General features: G+C 42.5%; 1 protein-coding gene across 2 annotated transcripts in view; it reads right to left on the reverse strand.

The window, feature by feature from the left end:
- The window catches only part of TMEM260 (transmembrane protein 260), a 459,752-nt gene that overhangs the window by 238,545 nt on the left and 193,841 nt on the right, over positions 1 to 27,366 (reverse strand). For both annotated transcript variants that reach the window (XM_085626148.1, XM_085626147.1), the window contains one exon: positions 26,427 to 26,540. In XM_085626148.1, the coding sequence (XP_085482274.1) occupies positions 26,427 to 26,540 (114 nt within the window). The remainder of the gene's footprint in view (positions 1 to 26,426; positions 26,541 to 27,366) is intronic.

Below are 27,366 nucleotides of genomic sequence, written 5' to 3' on the forward strand. Positions count from 1 at the left end.
AAGAAAAAGGGGGCAGGGGGCTCCAAAACAAGTTTTTCCCCATGCTAATTTCTATAGGAAACTTTAGACACGGCTACAGTCTGAACTGCTGAACAGAATTTCACCACATTTGGCAGAAAGATAGCTGTTGGTCCAGAAAGCTCCCTTTTTTGTTAAAGGGGGTGAATCCGTTCAGTAGTTGCGGAGCCATTTAACCGTTTTTGAGATAAACAACTGGGGATGCGAAGGGTTTGTGACCCCTCTCGATCTTGTGCTAAGATCTGATTGTCTGCCAACACTTCAAATAAGGAAGTATTGGGAGCCATCTTTTGACTCCATTGAACTGAGTAACAAAAAAATATATAAAAAGAAAAGGGACAGGTTAGAAACACCCTGACCAATTAAGCCTCTTGGCATGGTCAAAATGATATATTATTTTTTCACATTTTTGGCGAGATACGCGGATCTGGCCGAAAATGGAAATAAGAAAAAAAGAGAAGCGCAGGCACTCTCACTTTGTTCATTAGGGGCACCCGGTTTGGCCAGGTCCCCGGAGCATTAGGCAAATAAAGGAAGGGGGGCTCACAAGCACCCCTCCTGGAGCTTATTATGCCCCGGGGACCCCACCTTCCCTGGGCTTCTTTACTAATTAATGTGGGGTAGGCGCATACGGCCTTCCCTGCTGACCCGGGGACCACCACCTCTCCAGGGCTTATTTTTTTTTTATACATGGCAAGACCTCTCGGACCCCCCCAGTCCCGGGGACTGCCACCTCCCTGGGTCTTAGTCTCTAAATACTGCAGGGGGTGCGTTGGCCCACCGCAGCCCTTGGTGCCGCCACCTCCCTAGGGCTTTAATTACAAATAATGCGGGGCGTGCAGAGTCCCGGTCAGCCCCGCTGAAGCACAATTGCTTTTGCACACAGGCGCTCCATGTTAGCAGCTCCCCAAGTCTAAAAGCAATGTCGGCTCCAGCAGGAGGAGGGGAGCCAGGAGGGACCGCGGGGGCCTTGAGGCTCCCTGTGCAGTTCCCAACACATCAGAGGCCGGGTCCCGGGGATGAGCTACCTGGGGCCGAAATCAGCCCGGGAGGGGGGCCACTCGGCCCCCCCTCTCTTTACAATTTATTAAAATGTTTTTTTTTTTTTTTTTTTAAGGCTGGGCCCCGGGGGATGGGGTCATTGGGGCCAAACACGGCCCAGGGAGGGGTGCCACGCTGCCTCCACCATTCTGCAAACGGCCTCCTGGCGCACTGCTGGTTGGGGGATGAAGTCCCACAGGTTCCAAACGGTCCTTGGGGGGTCAACAAGCCCTCCTGTTTCCTCCAGTATGTCCCACAAAACGGGATTCCTGAGAGGTCTTCAGAGGCCACACGTCCTTTCTCCACGCCAACTGGCGCAATGCTGGTTTGGAGATGAAGACCCATGGATGCTGAGGGTCCTTGGGGGCCAACAAGCCCTCCAGCTAATTCCAGTAAGTCCCACAGAGCGCAAATGCCGAGAGGAGTTTGGAGGCCACGCCCCCCTTCTCCACCACTCTGCATACAGTGCTTTTTGGAACACTGCTGGTTAGGGGATGAAGTCTCCTTGACCTTATAGTGTCCGGGAAGGGGGGGGGGGGTTTGGAGGCCATGCCCCCTTTCTGCACCACTCTGCTAACGCGCCTCCTGGTGCATTGTTGGTTGGGGGATGAAGTCCCCTTGGATGCTGAGGTTTCTTGGGGGGCCAGGTTGCAGGGAAATTTCAGTTAGGAATTAGAATTTAAAAAAACCTTTGAAATTCACTGAAAAAAAAACAAACGTTACAGGGACGTTATAGTTAGGCTCAGATTTCACTCGTACAAAACCAGTGAAATTCATCAGTTATAGTTACCTGAGCTAACTGTAACTTGCACCCCCGCAATGCACAACTTATGACCTCAGATATAACATTACTCATGACATGGCCAGTGACATCACTGATTACATCTCAAATGACATCACTGATAACATTATCCACAGAACCATTCACACACACATGCACACCCAATACAACCTCTTGTGCACCCACTTACACACTGCACAACCACTCACATACCCATTCACATATCCATACCAGTACTCACACACCCACTCACTCCTCCTTACAGCAATCATACACCCAACCACGCACTCACACAACCTTTCAACCACCTATACAGCCCCTCATACAACCAGTCACTCACCCGTACAGCCAGTGACAACCCACACACAATTGGGTCAATTTCTCCGATTACGACAGAATTGCACTGGGATGGAGGAATATAAAACACATGCAAACAAACTAAAAAGTAAACTCATAGCAAACAATTAGCCCAGAATAGTGGTAAAAACATTATAGGACCTCTCTCCTGGAGACAGATCAGAAACAAGACAGTGATCGTCTTACCTGTATGTCTACCTCTAAACCACTATCTCATGACTTCCAAAAAGCTATCTACAAAAAATGGAACATTCTACAACAAGCATTGGCATAGCCAATAGGTCTCGCCTTTGGGACCTTATAAGTGTTTACCCATGCAACAGTTAATGTTGTTGCACCAAGGATATTGTGCTGCATAACTAAATACTTATATGGTCCCAAAAGCGAGACCTATTGGCTATGCCAATGCTTGTTCAAGTTGACTTTCTTTAGCTTATTTAGCTCTTGAAAAACAACTAACCACAAAATGGTAGTCCTTTTGTGCACGAGAGGTTGTCCTACTACTGAATTGCAGTATCTTTGACAGAGAAAATTAAGCTTAAATTCTGGCTTCCCCACTTGGCCAAATTGTATGATCTTAGACACATTGCTGTCTGTCCTTCACTGACTGTGCCTTAGCTTCTTTGACTGTCAAATTTAGAAACTTACAAAAATAATTCAGTTGAGTGTGTGAGGTACAGAAACAATATACTCGGTCGCATATGGTTGAGAAGGCGATAATGGTACCTCATGTGGCCATTTATATAGGGCGCATCGTACACTAACTTTCTCCTGGCTCGCTCAAGACAGTGTTGTCAAGTCATTCTTGAGCAGGGGTATTCTTATTGGAATTTGTATGAAGGTTTATGATCAAAAATTATTCACTTCAATAAAAGTCACTCAATGCAGTGATGCAATCAAATATAGTAAATAAAAATATGAATGTTAAAGAAAAAGTTTTTTAAATTTTTGTATGTTGACCTTTGCTCTCATTTCTGTTCTCATGGCTAAGCCACACCTTTTGGCTGAGCTCTCAGGAGTGTGCTGTATTTCTCAGTTCTGCTCTCTACTTTTCATATGCTGTGTGTACTGAGGAAAGTGGAGGTAAAACTGAAGGTGGAGGCAGAGTTTGCTGCCCTGTTCCTTGTCAGGACACCATGCGTCCATCCCTGTGTTTTCCTTTGCAAATCTTTGTCGTTCGGTCAAATCATGCATTCATTGGAATCACTCGAAGACTACAACTACCATAATGCATTTAGTCGAATGTGCACGTGCACGCCATCATGCACGCAAGCTCTAGGCCAGCAAAACCATGTGGGTAGCACTTTTGAAAACCCACTTACAAAATGTCTCGAAGAGACATCATGCGCTGTCTCAGCGAGACCTAAAAAGGAGACCTCAGAATAGAGAAACCTATGTTCTCCTTTAGGAGAGGGACAAGCATAAAAGACATATTGGTACACACAAGACCATAAGCAGGTATATAGGAAAAATCACAGCCTACACTGTGGAATCTTCCACCACCCACTAGCCATTCAGCGTGTGGCAGTTGCATTGCATGTCCCCTCACCAAGAAGGTAAAAGAGTTCAATGTGAGCCTCAGTTCACCATGGAGAATTAAACATCTCACTAACTGTAAATCTAAAAATGTAGTATATATCATTAAATGCCCGTGTAAACTGATTTAAATAGGAATGACGGCAAGACAGGTGTGCACTAGAATATCAGAGCACCATCAGATGTAAGAGGGAAGCAATTAAATTGACTCAATACTACTTAGAAAAAAAACATAGTGACAGTGACATAGAATGGTATGCACTGGAAAAGTTCAAACAGACGTGCACCAAAATGAGTGGACCTCTACTCCTCTTTGAACAAAGATGGGTCTATAGACTACGCACTGACTGTCACGGGTTAAATGATGAGATCCCGTGGTATAGTCTAAAACATTAAGATCTCCTCACACTACCAGCTAACCTCATATGAATGCCCCAATCCTTGAGGTACTCATCAGTATTACTGATACCTTCTCTGCGCACTCTTTAAAAATACAGTGCTTACCCTTTCAATATTAAAATATTTCACATGAACAATCGACTCATATGCTTTCATTACAAGGCCAAGACATGATACAAATTCAGTATCCCTCCAGTTTGTAACACTACCTCTCCTTAGGGCGGCCTGTAAAGGGAACGTTACTGAAGCCTATATAGGTGAACATTGAGGATAGGTGGCCATTAGGTTACAACCCCCATCTTTGGTAAATAAATAATAACAAATGATGGGATGTTATGATTTAAAATATCACATGCGCTCATACTGATGCAGGCTCACAATGTAATACACACATGCCCCTCATGTTTTACGATTTGTATCAACCTTTTATCAGCTTATTAAACACGGCGAAATATATGTAGTTAAAAAAAAAAAGAAAATCAAAAGGTTCGATTCTTACACACAGACAGGAGATGTGAGGCATCACAAAGTAAAATGTAAGTCTCATAAGGTGTGCGAGCCATTAACCAGAGCTTGTGACAATTTGTTTCTGCGGCACAGAACGGTACAGACAAAGGTAGAACGTACTGGCGTACCTTTTGATGAAGTAAGTGAGGGGGAAATACGGGCGCGCACCCTTTCAATTGGTGAACACATAGTAAGCGGCCGTACCGCGATCACTGGGTAGGGTTTCTGGTGAAACAATCACAGATCGCTCATCACAGCGTCTATCTGTAGCTTGAAGAATATCACACAGAAGCATGCCATACGCTTGAACACCTCTGCACCGCCTGCCTGTCTTCAGGTCTCCACAATATTTAGACAGACAGTAAACGTGCTAACAAAAAAGTTCCAATATGTGTCCTACAGCGGTAAGATAAAAACCGTTGATGCACTTATATACAAACAAGTTTTACTAAGCATGAACCTCTTTCTGTCTTTGCTACAATCACAAGGCTACGTATGGTCTCTTAAGACAGTCCCATCCTCACGTAGACCTAGGGACAAAAACAGTCATCTCCTATAGATGTAAAAAACATGTAGATTAGCTGACATTCTATGAATACTTGCACCATTTTTGTACACTGCTGTACCCCCTTTGCGGATAGGCAGCAATCTTCACGGCGGAATCATTTAAAAACAGCAACGCTAACATCGTTTTCACTCAAGATATGAAGTAAGACCTTTGTATAAGCAACATAAAAACATAGAAAGGAAAACAGTATCCACTGTGAAAGGAATGTGAAACGCATGAGTATATTTTTAATGAGTTCATTTCTTCCCGGTCCTTTCAGAGTGTGACTACAAAGGACACCACCACCTCTGTGACCAAGATGCCGGTTCCCCCTAAAATCTAGGGTAAGGGAACAAGTTTTGTCATATATATAAAAAATTGTTTACTTTAAAAATAACAATTTCATTACTTGTTCACAACTTATGATTTATAAAATATGGTTTCACCACCACAACTGTAATGCAGGCCTTCTCAAACTTTGAAAAAAGTGATTTATGAGCGTTAAAACGCTCATGGTTAGATTCAGCAATTAAACTGCTGCCAAGTTAATAGCAGCCTTGTACACATGTTAACTTCGGAAAGGTCTTCCCATTCAGTATGTTATTGTATCAATTTCCTTTTCCCTTTTTGCTTCCTTCTCTATAGGCATCAAGCCATCACTCAGTAGTCCGTTGGGCAGTCCCCAGCTAAAAAATACAATTTGTTTCAAACAGATGAATTCCTTCTCAATATAGGTATATTCTATCTTTATGATGAGAAAACATCCTATTTCACCTACACTAGTTATCCACATGCTCTGACAAATGCCACAGACTATTTAGCCTAATGTAATTGGGTAGAAACATGTTGGCAAACAGATATATGGGTGTGAGTCATTGATCTCCTTACCCATTCACAATAATTTTCAATCTTACCTAGTGTCCAGTTTATTAAAGTCCTTGATGACACACTGAGGTATTTTAACTTTTCCACCTGGAACTCCCCTTCTTGTCGGTGTTGTCCAGTAAGATTTATTCAAGAACTCCCTCCTACCGTTACAGTCTTCGAGGAGGTTGAGTCCACCTCGATGGCACTGTCCTACTGGGGTGGGGAGAGGATTCCTATGATGAAGCATGCCACTAATACGTGTGTGACGTTTCCTCTTCCACTAATAATCAAAATATTTGGATCTGCGTATAGATTAAATTACACTACATGTTTCCTGTAATTATCAGCCACCGTACCTTTATTAGTGTTAAATTAATACCACACACTGACCCATACAGCTACTCACACACCTCTTTATTTACCTACACAGTCACTGAAACACCTACTCACCCAACCATACAGCCTTTCAACACAGCTAGTCACTTACCCATACAAGCACTCGCACAAGAACTTACATACCCGTTCACACATCCATACAAGCACTCACACATCCACTAACTCACCCACATAGTCATTCACACTGCCACTCACTCTCCAATATAGCCACTTACACACCAACTCACTTAACCAAACACCCACTCAAACAGCCACTTACACACCCAGTCACTCACTTATACAGCCATGCACACACCTACTTACACACCCTCTTACCCACCCATTGAGTCACTCACATTATCACTCACTCACCTATACAGCCACTGACACATCCACTCACTCACCAATCCCGCCACTTACACAGCATCTCACTCACCTACACAGCCACTCCCATACTGACGTATACACATATACAGCCACTTCCACACCCACACAAGGATAGAATCTATCACACAGCCACTCACTTAATATATGTTAGAAGTACTATCACTCAGTAGTAGTGCACCTAGTATACTAATTCAACTTTTGTAGTAGTTTAGCAGATGTGTTTAACACCCACAAACTCTTAAAAGAACACTTACACTGACTTGATGTCATGAGTGATGTCATTAATCATGTCACTGACCATGTCATGGGTGATGTAATATGTAAAGTCATAAGCAGTGTATTGTGGAAGCATAAGTTATAGTTAGCTCAGGTAACTAGAACTGCTGAATTTCACTGGTTTGGTATGGGTGAAATCTGAGCCTAACTATAACGTCCCTGTAACCTTTGTTTTTTTTCAGCGAATTTCTAAGTTTAAAAAAAATTCTATTTCCTAACTGAAACATCCCTGTAACCTGCCCACCTCCCCCCGAAGAACCCTTAGCATCGAAGGGAACTTCATCCCCCAACCAACAATGCACCAGGAGGAGCGTTTGCAGAGTGGTGCAGAAAAGGGGCATGGCCCACAAACCCCCCAGGACACTCTAAAGTCAAGGAGACTTCATCCCCTAACCAGCAATGTTCCAGAAAGCACTGTTTGCAGAGTGGTGGTGAAGGGGGTCATGGCCTCCAAACTCCTCTCAGCATTTGTGCTCTGTGGGACTTACTAGTATGGTACGAGTGAAATCTGAGCCTAACTATAACATCCCTGTAACCTTTGTGTTTTTTCAGTTACTATATATATGTGCAATATGAATTAGTAAGCCTCTGAGAAATACCACCTGAAGCTCTAGTCGAATGAGTTAACCAATTTGGCAAACAAGACAAAAAAATGACAACATATTAGTAAAATGTAAAAACCACCGTAGAAAAAGCACTTAAGGAATTATAGAAAATAATATAAATTATTTTCAAAGAATATTTAGGAAAAACGAGTTAAGTAAAAGTGACAAATTGTGACTAACGTTTGTGTTTTAACATATTTGTCAGAAAGTATGTTCTCTACGTCAACTGGAGCAGTAATGGATGTGATCTATTGCTCAAAATCAAAACATGGGAAGTAATGGCGTCCATTGTGTGAGCTAGGCAGAAGTTACTGCCGAAACGCGTTACAGCAAATAATAAACGTGTGAAATCTATACTGAACTTGCTGTGTTGGTGTCTATTTGAAACTGGAGTTGGAATTATATATACATATATATATATCTATATCTATCTCAATGACACTCCTTTTCCAGGCACGTAAAAAGAACCCCAGCCTCATCAACATTATATATATATATATATATATATATAGCGTAAATGTGTTTACAGGACTTAATCCTGATCATTGATGAACTGTATACATTGGGGTCTTTACAAGAAATGTAATAATTACGAAATATGAAATCATGATGGCTAATATGATGTATGGCTATGGGGTACTATATCCTACAACGAGGAAACAGCATGTATTAAAAGGGGAAGCATCTAGACACTGGTACAGAATACTGCTGTTATGATGATTACAGCGATGTCAGAAGCTTACTTACAATACAAAGGGGTCCATGTTTGGCTTTCATACACCAGTACAAATAACAAAAAAAAGACACCAAAGATTGCGTCATATTGTTGATTCAAGTTGTGCAACTGATCCTCTGTTGTATAAAATTACCGTTATACAAAGCTGAGTAAACTTGAAATGACCGGGCACATTTCAATGAAAATGTAAAAATGTCGTAATTTTGCAAACTAATGAGTACACAAAGTTCCATTTAGAATGAACTGTGGAAGAAAAGTGAATTGTACTTATCTCGGTAGTATTTCATTTATGTTTATTACGTGCGTCGTGTGTGACGCAGTATTTATGTCGATAATATGATGTCCTGGTCATGTGACCAAGACCGAAGCAGGTCGAAACGTGTCTGTTTCTTTTGACAAAATAAACACAAAGTGACAAAGTACGAGCTTGTTGGTGAGGCTGGAATTCTTTTTTTGTGCCTGGAAAAGGAGTGTTGTGGCAAAATCGAGCAATAGTGACCGCTGAACCAGCCCCGACTTGTGAGGTGAGACGACCTCACCAAGCGTCGTCATTTGAAATATATATATATATATATATATATATATATATATATATATATATATATAATCTACTGGCGGTCGCCAGTAGATAGTTATAGTTAGGACCGTGTTTCCATAGGAAATCTCAAAATTCTATTTTGAATAACTTTGGCGCCGGTTGACGAATCCTCGCGAAATTTTCAAAACTAATGGGGCGCTCCGTTCAGCTCCTACCCTGAAAGTCTCGGGGTGATTCGTCAAGCGGGGGCCAAGAAAAGGGGGGGGTCCCAAAATGCGTTTTCCCCATGCATTTTTCCATAAGACCTTTAGTCGCAGCTACAGCCCGAACGGCTGAACAGAATTACGTGAAATTTGGCAGAGAGGAAGCCATAAGGTCAAGGAAGTGCCTTTTGCAGGTCTGGTGTAAATCTGTTCAGTATTTCCTGAGAAAATAGCATTTAAAAGCATATCAATATCTGTACGCGCGCACCGTGCGCGCACTGTGCACGCACCCTGCCGTGCGCGAGCGCAATTCTGATTGGTTGTTAGATGTCGGTAAACATTCGAATCGGTCGAAACCAGGAAGTGTCGTCCGCCATTTTGTCTCTCGCAGTCTGAGGGGGTGGAAAAAAAAGGTGGAGAACGTGAAAAGGGGGCAGAGTGGACAGTTCCTGACCCCCTAGCCTTGGTCAGGGGGTCACAGAAGGACCCCCAAGGGCGAAAAAAACAGTTTTTTTTTAAATCGCGAGGTGCGCGCACGGCGATCCGTGGGCGCTCGGAGCGCGAAGCGCACCGAGCGCGCACCTCGCGATTTTAAAATAAAAAAATAAAATTCACGGTGCGCGCAAGGTGAAAATCCTGATAATTTTTTTTTTTTAGAAATACATAACTTAGCATTTAAAAAACGTACAAATTCACTGAAAAAACCATAGGTTTCATACACGTTATAGTTACGAATTAGCATTTAAAAAACCTTGCAAATTCACTTAAAAAACCATAGGTTTCACACATGTAAACTCGTAAAAAACCAATGAAATTCCCCCGTTATAGTTAGTGCAGGCAACTATAACTCACGCGACCGCAATCCTCTGCTGATGACGTCACATATTACATCACTGGTGACATATGTGTCTTTATGAAAAATAAATATTTGTAATATATGTATAGCTAAAGATTAATGGAAGAAGACATGGGTAAATAAGTGTCTAAATACAGTGATGTAATATGTGACGTCATCAGCAGAGGATTGCGGTCGCGTGAGTTATAGTTGCCTGCACTAACTATAACGGGGGAATTTCATTGGTTTTTTACGAGTGAAATGTCCAGCTAACTATAACATGTGTGAAACCTATGGTTTTTTAAGTGAATTTGCAAGGTTTTTTAAATGCTAATTCTTAACTATAACGTGTATGAAACCTATGTTTTTTCAGTGAATATATATATATATACACACACATACATGTGTGTACATATATACACACACACGTGAGGGAATTTTTAGGGTAATGGGTGGTAAGGGTATTTTTAGGGTTTATGGCTGGGTAAGGGTATTGTGTTGTAAGGGTGTTATTAGGGTTTAAGGGTGGGTAAGGATATAGGGTAGAAAGATAATTTTTATGGTTTAGGGGTGGGTAAGGGTATGTGTTGTAACAGTATTTTTAGGGTTTAGGGGGTGGGTAAGGGTATTGAGTTGTAAGGGTATTTTGGGGTGTGGGCATTGGGTTGTAAGGGTGTTTTTAGAGTTTAGCAGTAGGTAGGGGTATAGGGTGGTAAGTGTAATTAATAAAGGGGGTACCCCAATAAAAAAAAGAACCTTAATATATCAATTTTTTTAAAAATGGGAGGGGGGTTCGGGGGTCTCCCCAAAAAGATAAAATAAATCACAATATTATATATATATATATATATATATATATATATATATATATACCTTGATCTTTATCTTTTGGGGGAGACCCCCCAAACCCCCCTCCCATTCATTTATATATTTCACTTACCATATTTATACTTACCTGCTTGGTAAACGAATGCGTGGTAAAGGCAGATGCATGATATATGTCTGCTTTGTAACGTCATACAACCATGACCATTCACCAGTCTTCTTTTGAGTGATCGAGTTGTTCCCTAATTCCTTAGATGCTTGCTGGGCACCTTGCCCGCTTCTTAAGACGCTCAAATTTATGTAATTCACATTATGGGGGAATCACATTCTCCTTATCTCTAAGCCACCTTCTTCATGCTGGATACTTCGCCTCAGCGTTTTTAACTATTTCAATACCCCAATCAAGAAAGAGTTTACTTTGTGACTTTCAGGTTTTCCGATTCAATTTCATAGCAGCTGATATTAGTCATGTCTTTATGCTTGATACCAACCATGTTATTATCCTCTTCAAAAGCCACACATTCAATATCGCTTGACTTGGTGTTGGATGAATAACTGTGAGGGATCCTCCATTTAAATGTCAGAATATTCCAGAGCAGGCAGAGAGGTTCTCAACTCTATTTTCATATTTGGGGTACTTTTAGCTTTTTGTCACTTTTATGCTTGTATTCAATCTGAACTAGGCAACTTTGATTAAATGCAGTTCCAGTCCTTTCATCTCTCTGACTCATGCTACTCAAAGCTGGTTCCTTTGCCATGGTATGATGAATAGAGGGGTACTTTATTTCCCAAGTTCACTCTATTTGTATTATCTTGTACAATATCAATGATGCTTTTGCAGAGATGCCAGGGAATGAATCCTGGATGATTACATTGCCACAAACACCTACTTCTTACTAGGAGGGGAATTCTTGTTCAATATTGTAACTGGATCAAAATTGCATTGTGTTTCTTTCTGCATTGTGATGGTTAGCAGCGGTAGTAGTTCGGAGTTTCTTCATTCTTCTTATTGGGATATTCCAAACCTTGATGGTCACCTTGTAGTTTAATCAGTATCCTTTTTAAGATCTTCTGACATGCTCACTCTCAATTCCCCATGGCCTAAGGACTTAATTATCCGTCCCGTACTTGGAGTGACATTAGAACTGTTGTTGGGCACCCTAATTTGCTCTAGACTGAGCACTACTGGAGCATGAGGTGAATTGTGATGAAGACATTCACTTTCAAACATGGCTTTCTCCATATCTGACACAGTCGATTCCAGATGCTGAATTAATGTAACTTGTGACTAAGCTCCCATAAAGCCAAAACAATCTAGTTCCTATAGGATAAGCTAGCTTTTAATGATATAATAAGGGAAAATCATCAGAAAAACAAACAATATCAGAATTATGAATCACAAGGTATGGGAAAACATAATTGGGATGCTTATTAGGGCAAAATTCTGTCTTTGTTTTTTAAACAAAAAATATCAAACAAAGCAATCTGCTGACTGCTGTTCTAAAACAAAAGGCACTAGGTAGAGACTAAGAGATAAAGATTATACTCATTGTAAGAACAAATGTTTTTGTTTAAAAAGTAGGTGATGAAAATAACCAGATCTTCAGGAGTAGTGCATAGTTTCCAGTAGGAGAAATTTTACACAGATTTAGATCCACAGCAAAATACCCAGCTGCAACGGATTTGCTTGTTCAAGTTCATCGTCAGTGAAATTGCTCTCCCCCTCGCAGCTCCACCATCAAGTGAGGCCTTCCCCCGAGCCCCTGCACTCTCAAGTGCTGGTGTTCGAGGCCCTCCTCCACCTGCAGGTTTTACCTGCGCCTCATTCCTGGTGGTCCACGGGACCTCTGTCTCCTTTCTCTCGCTCCGCTCTTTCTCTCCGCTTTCACTGATTTCAATCTCCCCCTTTTACTCTCCTTCTGTGTCTTTCCTCTGTTTTCTCTCTTTTTTTTTACTGATTTCAATCTCCCCCTTTTACTCTCCTTCTGTGTCTTTCCTCCGTTTTCTCTCTTTTTTTACTGATTTCAATCTCCCCCTTTCACTCCCCCCTCTGTGTCTTTCCTCTGTTTTCACTCGTTTTTCACTGATTTAATCTTCCCCTCTCACTCTCCTTCTGTGTCTTCCCCCCACTTTTCTTGCACCTTTCACTGCCTCATTTTCACTCTTTCCTCTTTTTGCCTTTTCTACCCGTTTTTTCCCTGCCGCTGCTGCCCCTGTGGCCCCTCCCCCCCAGCACGACCAATGCTACCGGCCCAATTCAGCTCCCCTTCCCGCTCCTGCCTCCCAGCTGTCCAGCCCTCCCCGACCCCTACTTAATGGCGGCCGCTGCGCATCCGCTGCACGGACGCTGGCAGCGGTCGCGACGCTGGCGCGCCGAAGGTGCACCAAGGCCAAGCCCGTCTGCGCCTGACCGCGACCAGCGCCAGGAACCCTGGACCTCCTCAACGCCAACGCTATGACCCAGCGGCACTCCACGCTCTTAACCGAGGACGCAACAACTGCAAGCTAGCATCACCAGCCGACACCCACGGACCCTTCAGCTGTCACCGCTGCTGGCACACCTGCAACACCACCAAGACCACGGACCCGGCGCAACCCACCCGCAGCACCACAACCCAACCGAAGACCCTGCAATGCATCCTCCTCAACGTCCGATCCTTCCACAAACACGCCACCAAAATCTGGGACGTCCTCGACAGCACCACCCCAGACGTAGCGTTCTTCACCGAAACATGGACCAACACCACCTCGGGACCGGACATCGCCATCACCATTCCCCAAAGATATAAGATCTCCACGAAGGACTGCCCCACCCGCCCGGGAGGAGGAATCGCCATCGTCCACAAATCCAACCTCCGCCTGAGCACACTCCCTGACGAGCCCACAGACCTGATGGAACACCTTCACTTCAAGATACTGGCCAGCCCTACCTCCACCCTCCGAGGAACCCTCATCTACCGACCCCCTGGACTCCGCGGACTTTTTGCCAACTCCATCACGGACATCATCTCCCCGCATGCCATCGCGTCCACCAACTACTCCCTACTGGGAGACCTCAACTTCCACCTCGACAACCAACTGGACCCCAGCACCACATCCCTCCTGGACAACCTCAACAACATTGGACTCAACCAAATCATGACCGAACCCACGCACACAGTAGGACACACCCTCGACCCCCTCTTCACAACCGGTAACTCCATCACCTTCAGCCACACCACCGAACTCCCATGGACTGACCATCGATGCGTCCACTTCATCCTCAGAACACCCACCAACCACAGACACCTGCTCCCATGAAGAAACTGGACCAGAATTACAGACGACCAGCTAATCTCATCACTCAGCAACTCCACCCCAACCATTGTGGAAAACAACGAGCCCAACACCACAGCCCGAACCCTGCACAGATGGATCTCCGACAACGCCAACACTATAGCTCCCCTCAAGAAAAACAACAACACCTACGCCAAGAAAGCCAGATGGTTTACCACCGAACTTCGAGAGTCCAGACGCACTTGCCACCGCCTCGAAAAGGCCTGGAGGAACACCAAATCCACAGAAGCCTACAACAACTTCAGAGCCGCCACCAACGCCCACCACCAACTCATCAGAAAAATAAGGAAAAAAGCGACTGTAGACAGAATCTCGTCACGCACACAACAGCAAAGAACTCTTCAACATCATCAAGGAGTTCCCCCAACCCACCAGCGAGTCCACTGACATCCCTCCCTCACAAGACCTCTGCGACAAACTCAGCACCTTTTTCCACCACAAAATCAAGAGCATCTACGACAACTTCGACGAAGACAACCAACACACTGAACCCTCACCAACCACCCCCACACCCTGAAGCCAGCGATCGACAACTGGACAGCCCTCACCACCGAAGACACACTGAAGACGATGAAGTGAATCCAGTCCGGGCCCCCACAGACCCATGCCCCCACCACATTTTCGACAGAGCCGCCGACACCATCGTACCCATGCTCTGCCACACCATCAACCACTCCCTGGCAACCGCCACGTTCCCCGACGACTGGAAACACGCTGAGGTCAACCCCCGCCTGAAAAAACCCTTGGGGGACCCCACCGACCTCAGAAATTACAGACCCATCTCCCTGCTCCCGTTCCCAGCTAAAGTCATCGAGAAAGCCATCAACAGCCAACTCGCCACGTCCATCGAAGAGCACAACATCCTCGACTCCTCCCAATCCGGCTTCAGAAAAAACCACAGTACGGAAACCGCCCTCCTCGCTGCAACAGAAGACATCCGCACCCTACTGGACAAAGGAGAAACAGCAGCCCTCATCCTCCTCGACCCCTCAGCGGCATTCGACACAGTCTCTCACCGCACCCTAATACGCAGACTCCACGACGCAGGGATCCAAGACAAGTCCCTCAACTGGATCTGCTCAATCCTCTCCGGCAGAAAGCAGCGGGGGGTCAGACTTCCCCCCCCCCCTTTCCTCTCCGACCCTACACCTACCACCTGCAGAGTCCCCCAAGGGTCCTCCCTCAGCCCTACATTCTTCAATGTCTACATGGCTCCGCTCGTCCCCATCGTCAGAACCTACGGACTCAACATTATGTCATACGCAGAAGACACCCAACTCATCCTCTCCCTATCCAACGAACCTAATACCGCCAGACACAGACGAGAAGGCATGGAAGCCGTCGCCAAATAGATGAAAAACAGCTGCCTACAACTAAATACCAACAAAACAGAAGTACTCATCATGGACCCAAACCCCGACGCATGGAACGACACCTGGTGGCCCCCCGCCCTCAGAAACCCGCCCACCCCCACGGACCACGCACGCAACCTGGGAATCATCCTGGACTCAGAGCTCACAATAGACCGCCAGATCAACTCCGTCTCATCCTCCTGCTTCCACACCCTCGCCTCCTACGTAAGACCTTCAAATGGATCCCCCTCGAACACAGAAAGACCGTCACTCATGCCCTGTTCACCAGCAGACTCGACTACGGCAACGCACTCTACGTCGGAATAAACAAAAACCTCACCCGCAAGCTACAGAACATCCAGAACGCCGCCGCAAGACTGGTCCTCAACCTGCCAAGACACTGCCACATCTACCAGCACCTGTGCACACTCCACTGGCTCCCCATCGAAGCTAGAGTCACCTTAAAGATGCTCACGCCCGCCCACAAGGCCCTCCACGACACCGTACCAGCATACCTGAACAGCTGACTCAAATTCACACGCACTGCAGAGGACCCTATGCTGACCAGATCGGGAGGCCGCTGCTTCTCCTTCCTCGCAGCCCGAGCCTGGAATGTTCTGCCGCTCCACCTCAGACAGACAACATCGCTCCCCATCTTCGCAAGAAACCTCAAAACCTGGCTCTTCGACAGACCCCCCCCCCTTGATGGACTGGAGCCTGCTAACCCCCCCAGCGCCTTGAGACCCTTACGGGTGAGTAGTCGCGCTTAACAAACGCCTGATTGATTGACGTTCAAGTTTATTTAAGTGTTTAGTCTTTTAAAACGTTACACTAAAGTACAGACATAAAAACTTTTGGTCTCTTATTTTGCAAAGGTTTCAATGTAACCATGTAAACATAGATTAAATATTAATTCTTTTTAAAGTGCATAATGTCCCAGGCTGGTCTTACTCCTTCCTGATTCGAGGTGACTCTTACTTAAATGATAACATCATAACAAAATCTATTTGTAAACCTAATATAAAAAATATTAAAATGTTAAGTCTTACAGTCACTTTTAGTCACGGAAACAGTTCTATTGTAGATATGTCCAAGAGTGTTTACAAATCCAGCTGGATACGAGTGGAGGTCGCCCCTCTGGGTAAGGCCTCTAAAGTTATTAATTGATGTACTTATGTATGGTGAATATATTACATTTCTTTAAAACTGCTGGACAGATAAGACTTTTTTTCTTAATTTCAACTAGTAGTCTTGGAATTTATCCCTGTGAAAGTGCTGGTGCTTTACGCAAACTGTAATCAAAAAAGTTGACATTACTGCGGTCGGTTGTTTTTTTCTGAGGTGTGAATGAACTTTTAGTGATCTTAAATATTCTATTCTTCCTTATGGTCATTTTAATCTATCGATCCATTGTTTGTTCTATTTCTTTTAGATTCAGTTTTAAAAATGTTAGCCCCCTGCAGACTAGGGGGATTGAAGAACCTACTAACCAGGTCGTTACAGCTTGTCTGCAGGTACAGATGTTCAATTTTATAAATATTTCTTTCAGAAAGGTTTTCCTTTCTGTCATGAACTTAGGGCATGCAAAGAATGTGTTACAGATTCTTGCTTATATGTGCACAGTCGACAGTCTTGGTTTTGAAGCTGCTCATTCCAGTTTGCAGTAAGATCCTTTGTTTCCCACATGCCAAAGCAGAATTGCATAGATTGATGTTTTATAGTCATCGAAAAATGAGCTAATAAGTATTCCTGAGGCTGCCACTTTATATATGAATTGATCACTGACCAGGCATGGCCTCTTCGTAAGAAGTTGTTCATATCTGTTGTATGAGACAGACGTTTAATTGTTGCCTTGATCGCTTCATAAAATGCCGCTTTCCCAATACTGTCTCTCCAGACTTCTTGTGAGCATAGTTCCTCAATAGCCTGATTTAGATGCAATCCCCAGGAGCCTTTTATGTTGTTCTGTGTTTGCTCCACAATTTCTTTCCAGCACAAGTTATCAATGGAGCCTCTTTTGGATGCAAGTAGCCTCCAACATAGTTTAATATATGCACCTTTACTTTGAAGTATTTGGTTTGTCAAACCGAACTCTAATCGAACTTGTGCTGGAGAGGCCGATTTGGAGATGTTAAACACAGATTTTTACACTCTTGTTTGGATTTTAATTAAGGTGAATGCTTCACAACCCCATATCGTTTCCGTTCCATAGGTCACCGGTGGCATTAACTGAACACGTATAATGGAAAGCAAATTGCCGTGTGACGGGCAGTTCAGTTTCAATTTGCCGGTTCTTTTCTAGGTGGATGAAGGTTTCCCTATCTCAAGGCGCTTTTTGCCTTTCCCACTTCAGAAGAGGAGTTCCACTAGGCATGCACGCTTCTCTGGACAGGAGTTGGACCTCTTTGCCCTAATGGATCATTAAAAGGCTCTCCTTTATCACCTTTGGGGCAGATGTCCTGTTGTTTAGATTCAGGATAAAGCAAGACAAAATAGTCTACACATTCCTCTATCCAGCCATGGGAATTACTCCAGCAGGCAGTAAGAAGGTCTTAATCTGTACTGCTGCTCCAGGCAGCGTTGTGCCCGACAGACTCCTTACATTTAAAATATGAATGCACTTAGTGATTGGTGACATTAACCTTAACAAATATAACTAAAGTACTGAAAGATTCCCCACCTATTTTACAAGTATGACCCAGAGTCTGTATCAAAAGGGTATCTTACTGCAAATGATAACCCATATCACTTTGCACCACTATATAATAAAATGGTTTACATAAACAGATTCGCACCTGGAGCAGCTGTTCCAGACTTTGCACTCTCTACAGCTGTCTTATCAAAGTTTCAAATTTGATAGTTTAAACACAAATTTTTGTTTTGCTATTTTACGGCACTGCACATGTAATTGTGAGCTAATCACTAAGACTCCAGAGCTGTCCTAAAAAGTTGAGCTAAAGGAGCTCCTTCCAAGATTAAATCCCAGTAAAATATCGTGGCTGGCCCACATAAGGAATCTCTCCGCAAGGCTTGGCAGGCCAGAGCTATGGTCATCCCCAGAGTTTTCCTGTGCCTTGATATCTAGGACTGACCTTGTAAAACACTATAGGCAATCCAACCTTCTGTCCCTCCAAGAAAGTGCCAAAGAGGGCAGGCTGACGAAGGAGTTCCTACAAATTTAAGAGGTATACCAAAAATAACTCTTTCTGGAGGTCATCTACCCTCCTATGGCTAGGAAATTATATTTGCATTTTAGATTGAGGAATCTACCACTGGCTGCGCACACTAGCTTATGGGCCCCAGAGAACTTGAGTGTGTGTCCTGCATGTAATTTAATGGCAGAGTCTGAAATCCATGTACTGTTCTTCTGCCCTGCATATGCTCTGCCCCGTAAATGTTGGATAATCCAACTATATAAAAACCTAGGGTTTGTTCGTTGTCTAGAGGCTCACAGAGTGTTAAAATATTATACTGATCCTCCAATTGTATTGCCGTATCTCGCTTTTTAAATGCTAAGTGGCACATTATGAGAGAGTCTTTAAAGTAATTATAGGGGTGGATCATTTGGATAAAACCATTACTAGTTATATTCTGTGTGCTTCCAAAACAAATCACAACAACTCTTGTATATTCTGTTCATTGTATTTTTAAGACTGTTTTTATGAATTTTAAATCCTTGTGTAGTGGTCAGTCTTTTTAATCTTGCACAAATGTATGGGATGTAAATATTGATTAGTTTGTGTGAATGTCTGAAGTTTTCTATCTATTAATGTACTTTTATGGCTCCAGTGGCTGAAATAAAGTTTTTTGACTGACTGACTAAGACTAACGTATCAGAGGTCAAAATAACAGACATCCTAAGTCAAAAAATCAAATCGAAAAAAGGAAGTGCACAGCAAGAAAGGGAACTCCCACCGGATTATTGTCCAGCATTTTCTGTGGGATGCTTTACAGGGCCTCACCACATTCCTGGTCTCCATATCAGGAAGCATTGTAGCAGTGCTCTACTTATTTGACAGGGTTCAACTCAGGCATTCACAATCATGCCTTTAAATAAGGCACTATCCAAACAATGAAGAGTGCATATTGAGTTAGCAGGTTCACAGTCTGTTTGATACAGTGGAGTTGGTAGTGCCAACCACAGAGCTATCAAACCAAATCTGCAAAACTGGTGAGAGGTTTTCACCTGGGAGGCATGGGGTTATTTCCACGTCTGGTTCATAGTCACTCTCCTGCTCATCAATCTCGGGAATCCCTGCTTTACTACAATGTTTCTGCTTCCCTCCACTGCCCCCACTCTATGTGACAACATCTCCTTTATCACCATCTCAGTCCTGTCTCTTTTTTCCAGACCTGCATTGTCCAGTCCAGCGAATTTATATTTGGTCATTGCTCAATTCAAGTGCTGCCGTGCTCCTCTAGATCCAGTTCCCAAACATGCTTTTTTTTGTGCTCCTGTGTGCTTTTGTTGTTCTATTAGGTATTGTAGTTGCTTCATCAAGCCCTCAAATGTCACGTGATCGGCGATGGAATAAACTAAAGTGGTTAAGCATGTGTGAAACCTGTGATTTCTCCTGCTGCTGTTGAGATTTCATTCAATTTAGCACCCAATTTCTCTCTGATATTTAGTGAGTGATACTCAATTTTATCCTTGAGATTCTGTCAACTAGTAAAAATATATTCTCGACGATGATGTGAAGCGAGTGCATCCTATGTTTTCCCTGCTTATCATCTGACATAAAAAATCTGGAATAATTAAAAGGAGCTTTAATATCCATAAAAAACACAAACCGCAGGGAACTTGTGTATTGTTTATATCGATCTGTACAAATTAAAGTAACATTATTGAACAGGAAACTCAACTATAACAGGAAGACAAGGCAAATAAACAGAAGACTTTACAAATAAAATATGTATACATTTTATATTTATACAATATGAAGCAAGTATCTGAAAAAATATACCATCTTCACAAAAGAATATGAAAGAAGCTTTGGTCCCAGCGATTTTCTAAGTTGGTTCATTATGAAAAACCTCAAAAACAGCTTTTATGGGAAAAGCAAATCAACATTATACTAAGGAATGCTCTACCAAAGCCATAAAAAGGAGAGGTTCCAAAAGGAAAAAAGAGTTATTGAAACAAACAATGTGATCGTCCAACAGCAGCCAAATCTCATATTCGGTTATGAATATAGAGATATTTTACCTCCAGGAATTTAATCACACGCCTTATTCCACAGTCTGTAGAGACAATTTCAACTAAAACAAGCATTGGCATAGCCAATAGGTCTCGCTTTTGGGACCTTCTAAGTATTTAGTTATGCAGCACAATATCCTTGGTGCAACCACATCAACTGTTGTGCGGCTAAACACTTATAAGGTCCCAAAGGCGAGACTTATTGGCTATGCCAATGCTTGGTGTGTGTGTGTGTGGTTGCGTGTGTGTGTGTGTGTGTGGTTGCGTGTGTGTGCGTGTGTGCATGTGTGTGTGTGTGTGTGTGTGGTTGTGTCTGTGTGTGGTTGTGTCTGTGTGTGGTTGTGTCTGTGTGTGGTTGTGTGTGTGTGTGTGGTTGTGTCTGTGTGGTTGTGTGTGTGTGGTTGTGTGTGTGTGTGTGTGTGGTTGTGTATGTGGTTGTGTGTGGTTGTGTGTGGTCGGGGTTGTGTGGTGGTGTGGGTGTGTGTGTGTGTGTGTGGTTGTATGTGTGGTTGTGCATGTGGTTGTGGTTATGTGTGTGGTTGTGTGTGTGACAGTAATACTAAAAGCATCTCAAAATAAAGGAACACAAACATCGAGTTTGTGGAAAGAGAAAGCACATTGTAAGTCAAACGGGCGCAGCAAAGCATTAACACAACATGTTCTTTGATGTTTGTTCTTTGAACGAGAACATCAAAGGGGCGCCGCGAAAGTGATCGCGGGTGAAAGTGATCGTGGGCGCTTAATGAGCATGGCGAGGTTTGCCAGCCTCTGCTCATAAGCACGCGCCCATGCACTGTAGCTCTAGGCTGGACAAGGTAGCATTTTTTTGAGCCCTCACAAAAAGTCTCGCCAGACCAGCGCATGCGCTGGGTCAGGCGAGACCTAAAAAGCAGTCTGTACCAAAAAGAGCCTATTTATACTACAGAACACATTACATCATAATAATGCGTTTTTCTTTTATACACACAAAATATAACAATTTCACATCATAACGGAGGGTGTTCTTGATGACGTTGTGGAGACTCGGTCTTACACCACAATCTTATCAAGCCTTTACAGTCCCTCACTCTACCACGCCCACTTTCTCACTTTTGGAGCAGATGGCTCGTATGTCAAAGATAACAGTCATCAGTGCTTGACTAAGAATTTCAGTCAGGGCTCTTTAATTCTCACTTTCCACTTAAACATACAGTAATAAAATATATTTCAAAGATACTGGAATAGCAACAAGTCTTTTTGCAACTCGTATCCAATTTTGTGATCTGCCCTATATACTAATAGCTCATTTTGCAACATTCCAAATCAGAGTGAGTTGCAGTATGACCGACCTAATTAATATGCATTAGGTAGATCTCAAATTGTGAGTTACTCCAATTAGGCACAATCAAAAGGATTGTGGCCTACAAGGGTCATCAGACCAACATGCCTATAATTGCTTTTAAATGTAGATTTGTTAAGCAGCCCGATTTCCTAAAAGAAATCTGGCTGCTTTAAAAAAAAATATATATTTTTGTAAAAGTTTCAGTGATAGTTGATAGATGGTTCGCCGGACCAGTGCCTACTTCTCCAACAAATGTTATCCCAATTCACAAAATGGAAGGGGCCCAAGGAGATACTTTGACTTTTGCAAATAAACTACCACCCTAAAGTGGAGTGGTATCTTTCACTGGTTTGCAATCAGGATTCCTCGATACCAAAGGGGATGATGGACCGAGCGTTAGAGCAAATCAAACACTCACCCCCAGTCAACTAATCTGGGTTTAATCCATCATTCTTTAGCTCACTCCACCACCCCAGTTCAGACATGGCCATATGCAAATCAGTCTGACCCTGTGCCTCATGGGAACAGTCCAGTCACAAAGCATTGATACGCCTGATGCAGATTTGGAAGTTGGAAGGGATGCTAAAAAAAACATCCCAAATACTGTATCGGTATTTGGTCAAAAAACCACTTAAGGACTCGGTAAAAAATTATCAACTCCTAAAATGGGTTTTGTACATGGCCAGAAACATTTCTGCTGCTGCAAATCCTAAATCGGAGAATTTGCGCCACAACCTTTTTTGGGATATCTGGCCCTAAAAGCAAACTAACCAACTGAGGGGCCAGATCACAAAATATTTTTGGTTGGGACTATTGCATGTCCTGGATGGTAAGTGCATACAGTATTTGCTCCAAACACCTTTGACCACCATAGTATAGAAGCAAGTTTCTAGGTGTGGAAGTGTGTGACGATATCATTTGTGCCTATTTGTGGTGTGGCATTTTGTTGTGGTTGTGATACGTTCTGTTTTATGGAATGCTGCAGTTTAGCACTATACTGGTATGTGATGTTACTTTGTCCCGTGGTTGTTGTATTGCGCTCTGTATTGACTGTTTATATTGTGTTGTTCCTGTTATGTGTTAATTGTGATGTATTACTGCTTTGTTTCTGTTATTGTATTATGTTCCATTGTTTACTTTAGATGTCAACAAATGCTGCTTCATTTCCAGCTAAAAGCCGTAAATGCTTCAAAGATCCAGTAAAAAACTATTTACCACTGGGTAAGGTGATAAAATAGCGCTACACCAGTGATTCAGTTATTTAAAACACGAGTCAACCCAAAACTGTGGGAAAGAACACATCTGAAATAAGCAGGTGCAGATCTCACTTTAAGGGATGCAGACCTAGATTGTCTTTTCTGAGCCCATTCCCAAATTTTTGCTTGTATTTCTCGGACTTTAATTAGCACCTGAAGTAATTACTTCATTTTCATCCAATTTAGGGAATGTGGCTGTCTGAATAACCTTTTGTCCCGAATAGTGTTTCAATTCCGAAATGTATAAACTGGTTTCATACGAGGCTGGAATGATTTCCGGCATAATATATCTTAACAGCATGCCATGACATTCCAACACATGATACTACCAACATCTGTACAGTGGGCATTTTCTATGCCACCTTCTATCAATTTACAAATTGTTGAATCTAAAAGCAAACCTATCTTCAACATACCACTAATTTCACACGCACAATAATTACTGAGACTGCGGGGATTGGTAATTCCACGATGCAGAATTATGACAAGATTAAAAAATTTCCACGTGAATTAGGAGAATTACCTCAGAAATCAATGTCCTCACACTGATTTTGGAACTCCTGATTTCTGGGCCAGTTTAAGGAACATATTCAGCCACCCAATACTTGGGAAATAAGCCCTCTGAAATCCCAGGGTGCAGGTTGCTATATGCTACATCACTGCACTTCTTACAGTCCTAACTTACCCAATAGCTCATGTTACCTTCCGAGTCTAGAATTCTGCGAAACTTGGAATGAGCACTTATGTTAATGAGTTATTATCTAAATTATGAAAGGAAATTCAATAGGGAATAATAAAACTTAAAGTATGGTGATTGAGAAAATTCATATGATGCAACACGATGCCATTTGCTCAATCGGTTTCATTATCCATTTGACTAAAGGGCAAATCAAGCTTGCTTTCGAACAACTGATGGGACAGAAGTGCTCTCCTGGACATCCTCCAGTGACTGGGGGAAACCTCTGAAAAGGCCAGTGCGCCATTCTCTTTCTGCTAGATGTCTCTGTAGCTTTCTGTACCACTGATCTTCAAATCCTACATGAGCATCAAACTGTCTTCACAAGAGTCAACACAACACTTTACTGTCTTGTTTCCTTCACATGGAGACACTGCCCGCAAGTAAAAATCCAGTAATTTCGGTCAATGACTTCTGAACTCCACCATGCCATCCCTTCAAGGTCCCCACCTTTTCCCTATAATTTTCAGCAGCTGCATGATTCCATCCCCTCGGGGAATATAAAGCAGTTCGTTCCACCTTCAGTTTCAGATGGGCGCCAATGACACGGTTATTTGTAAAACTACACATGGAGGCCATCAAATCAACCTACAAGCATTTTTAATAAGATTATGCATGATGAAACACACCTGCTTTTCCTTAAAGTGAGTAAAACAGAAATTTCTGTTGTGGGTCTTTATCCAGGAACTCAACTCCACTTCCCTTGGCGAGATTCTCTAAAGATCCACAAACACTTCCCCTTCCTCCAAAATGGTCAGGCATTTAGGAGGTAAATTTGACCAACTAATCACATACAAAATCTATAGTAATCAGATTTCCAAGATCTGCTATCACCATCTCAGTCTCACTCTGTGCCAAGCATAGATTATAATTTTCCTCATCCTATCTAGTTTAACTATGGGAACGCCTCCTATGTTGAGCATATATTAGGGCTTATCAAGTTACAGAATATACAAAATTGGACGTCCATGCTACATTTAAATTTGAAGCATTGGGGCCATATCCCGACAATCGTTAAAGCTACTCTGACTCAACACTACAGTTGCCCACAAGGGCAACCACAGCAGGAATCCTTCATTCAGGATTTCAGCAGTCCCATCCAACTAGCATTCTCAGATCTACACAAGATCATCTCAATAATTCACACACAAGCAAAATGGGGACAGATTAACAGAACTCTCCTCCTGCCAGCTTCAAATCCATCAATGAAATTGCTTATAATAATAATTTGTTAGCCCACCTGCCCCAACTTCATCTCCTCACGGACTCTGCTACTCCTCCATACTGACACATCTCCTTCATCTTGGTTGTAGCAATGCTCTGACATAACCAATATGGACTGTGCCAGACAAATATCAATACGTACGACAAATTAAGCTGCAAAATGTTAAACACTTTGTATGTTTCCGTGGACAGATTACATTATGTAGAATGCATGGTGCATAGTTGCAGACTTCAGTACAAATAATCCGTATGGCAGATAAGCTGTGTGTTGTTCAAGTAGGTACGTACTGTGAGACCCAGGGGTACAGCTTGCAAATTATTCGGAGGTGTTAAGAGAGGACACACACTTTGCTTAGTGACAGAGGCTGTGAGTGAGCTGAGAAAAGGAGATGTATGAGGGAAGGAAGGTTGAGAACACAAAAAACAGAAATTATCTATATTTGGATTTCATTTTTTGCTGCTATCTCACACAACATAAACCCATATTTTCTATTTTGAGAGTGTCGACAAATGCTTCTTACAACTTAAAGGCATAGTAGGAAAGTACAAAATCAAATATTGATGGAACTTCTTTAGGAATATCAAAGTATGCACCATCAAGGCTAGATTAAACGCGTCCTTGAGAAACTGCAATCCAGCCAGTCACAGTTATAAGTGTTGCCATGCTTATCACACTAGGTAATAACCGGATTCAATTCTCAACCTATTAAATTTTAATGGGTGAAAAATGCAGAGTAAATACTGGAGAGGTGGATTAGTTGCAGTTAAAACCAAAATCCGCATATTAGGTCATATTTATATGGGTTAAACTCGGAATTTGCAATAATTATTGCACCTGATGCATTCCCAGCGTTGGATTTCATTGAGTGCTATATTTATCATATTTAACGAAAGGGAAGTTGAGTTCAGGCACTAACAGGGGTCTTTTGAATCAAGATAACGGTACCAACCACATCAGAAGAAGCTGGTAGGCATGAGATTACTGGAAGACCAATGTTGGGTTGCAGTGGTGATGCAGCCGTGGCAGCAGAAATGGTGGCACAAGCCACCACAGCGAATAACCAAAATCAAACTGACGAGAAGTAAGAAATTGAACTTTGATAGTTGTATAGTATAGCACCATCTTTCGGAAACAGAACAAATGGAAAATTGTCAATATTGCAAAAATTACCTTCTGGTGAAACAGTCGGAGCACCACCCATATTCCAATGCACAGCACATACAGTACAATCGTATGCTGATTGCATAAACTAAGACCACAGAAAAATGCACCAACTTTAGAAATCTGAAATAAAATTAAAAAAAATTTAAAAACTTTAAGTAGGTTATCATGAAATATCACTAGATGTATATTGTTACAAAAGTATTATCACAGGATCAATGTTCATCAATATCATTGTAAAATCAATGGTCCCCATTTTAATGTTTTACATTTCCACAAATAACAAGCAGTGCTGCGACTTCTCAGGTCATATTGTTCAACTACTGTCACTATCCAAACATTATCAGGATTTTGATAGGTACTGACAAGGTATTATCCTAATAAAAATAACAATGCACACGCACAGCAATGACAATCTTTAGGGAGCAAAATGGAAAATGGTGATCAACAAATAGAAATAAATAAATAAAAAACAGGCTGTACATTGGCACACTAGCATCTCCAACCGTGGGATCAAAAGCATCTTTCGACTCATTGTTTTCAATTTTTCTTGTAATGGGGTCATAATTCAAGCACAGTACTTAAGAATGGGGACAACTTGAAAATGAAGCATAAGTGGTTGTGGGAGAGGCGCTTGCTGAGAATATTTTTATTTTTAAAATAAACATATATATATATATAACAATAATTGACCATCTGTGGCAGCAAAGGTAATAGCTGGTAGAAATAAAAGAAACTAGAACTCCAGCATCACGTTCTTCCATTCCATAAGTGAAAGAGGAAGATTATTTTTCCATTTCCTGGTGGTACAAAGATGACCAATCTACACTGACGAACGACAATTCAGTGTTACCTGATTTTCTAAACTGAAGAATACAACTTAAATATCCAAGATGGAAAGAATATAGTTGGTATTGGAGAAGACTCCTGTCCAAAACCTATGTACCTG

This window comes from Triturus cristatus, chromosome 9 (genome assembly GCF_964204655.1).
Source record: "Triturus cristatus chromosome 9, aTriCri1.1, whole genome shotgun sequence".
NCBI classification, from domain to species: domain Eukaryota; kingdom Metazoa; phylum Chordata; class Amphibia; order Caudata; family Salamandridae; genus Triturus; species Triturus cristatus.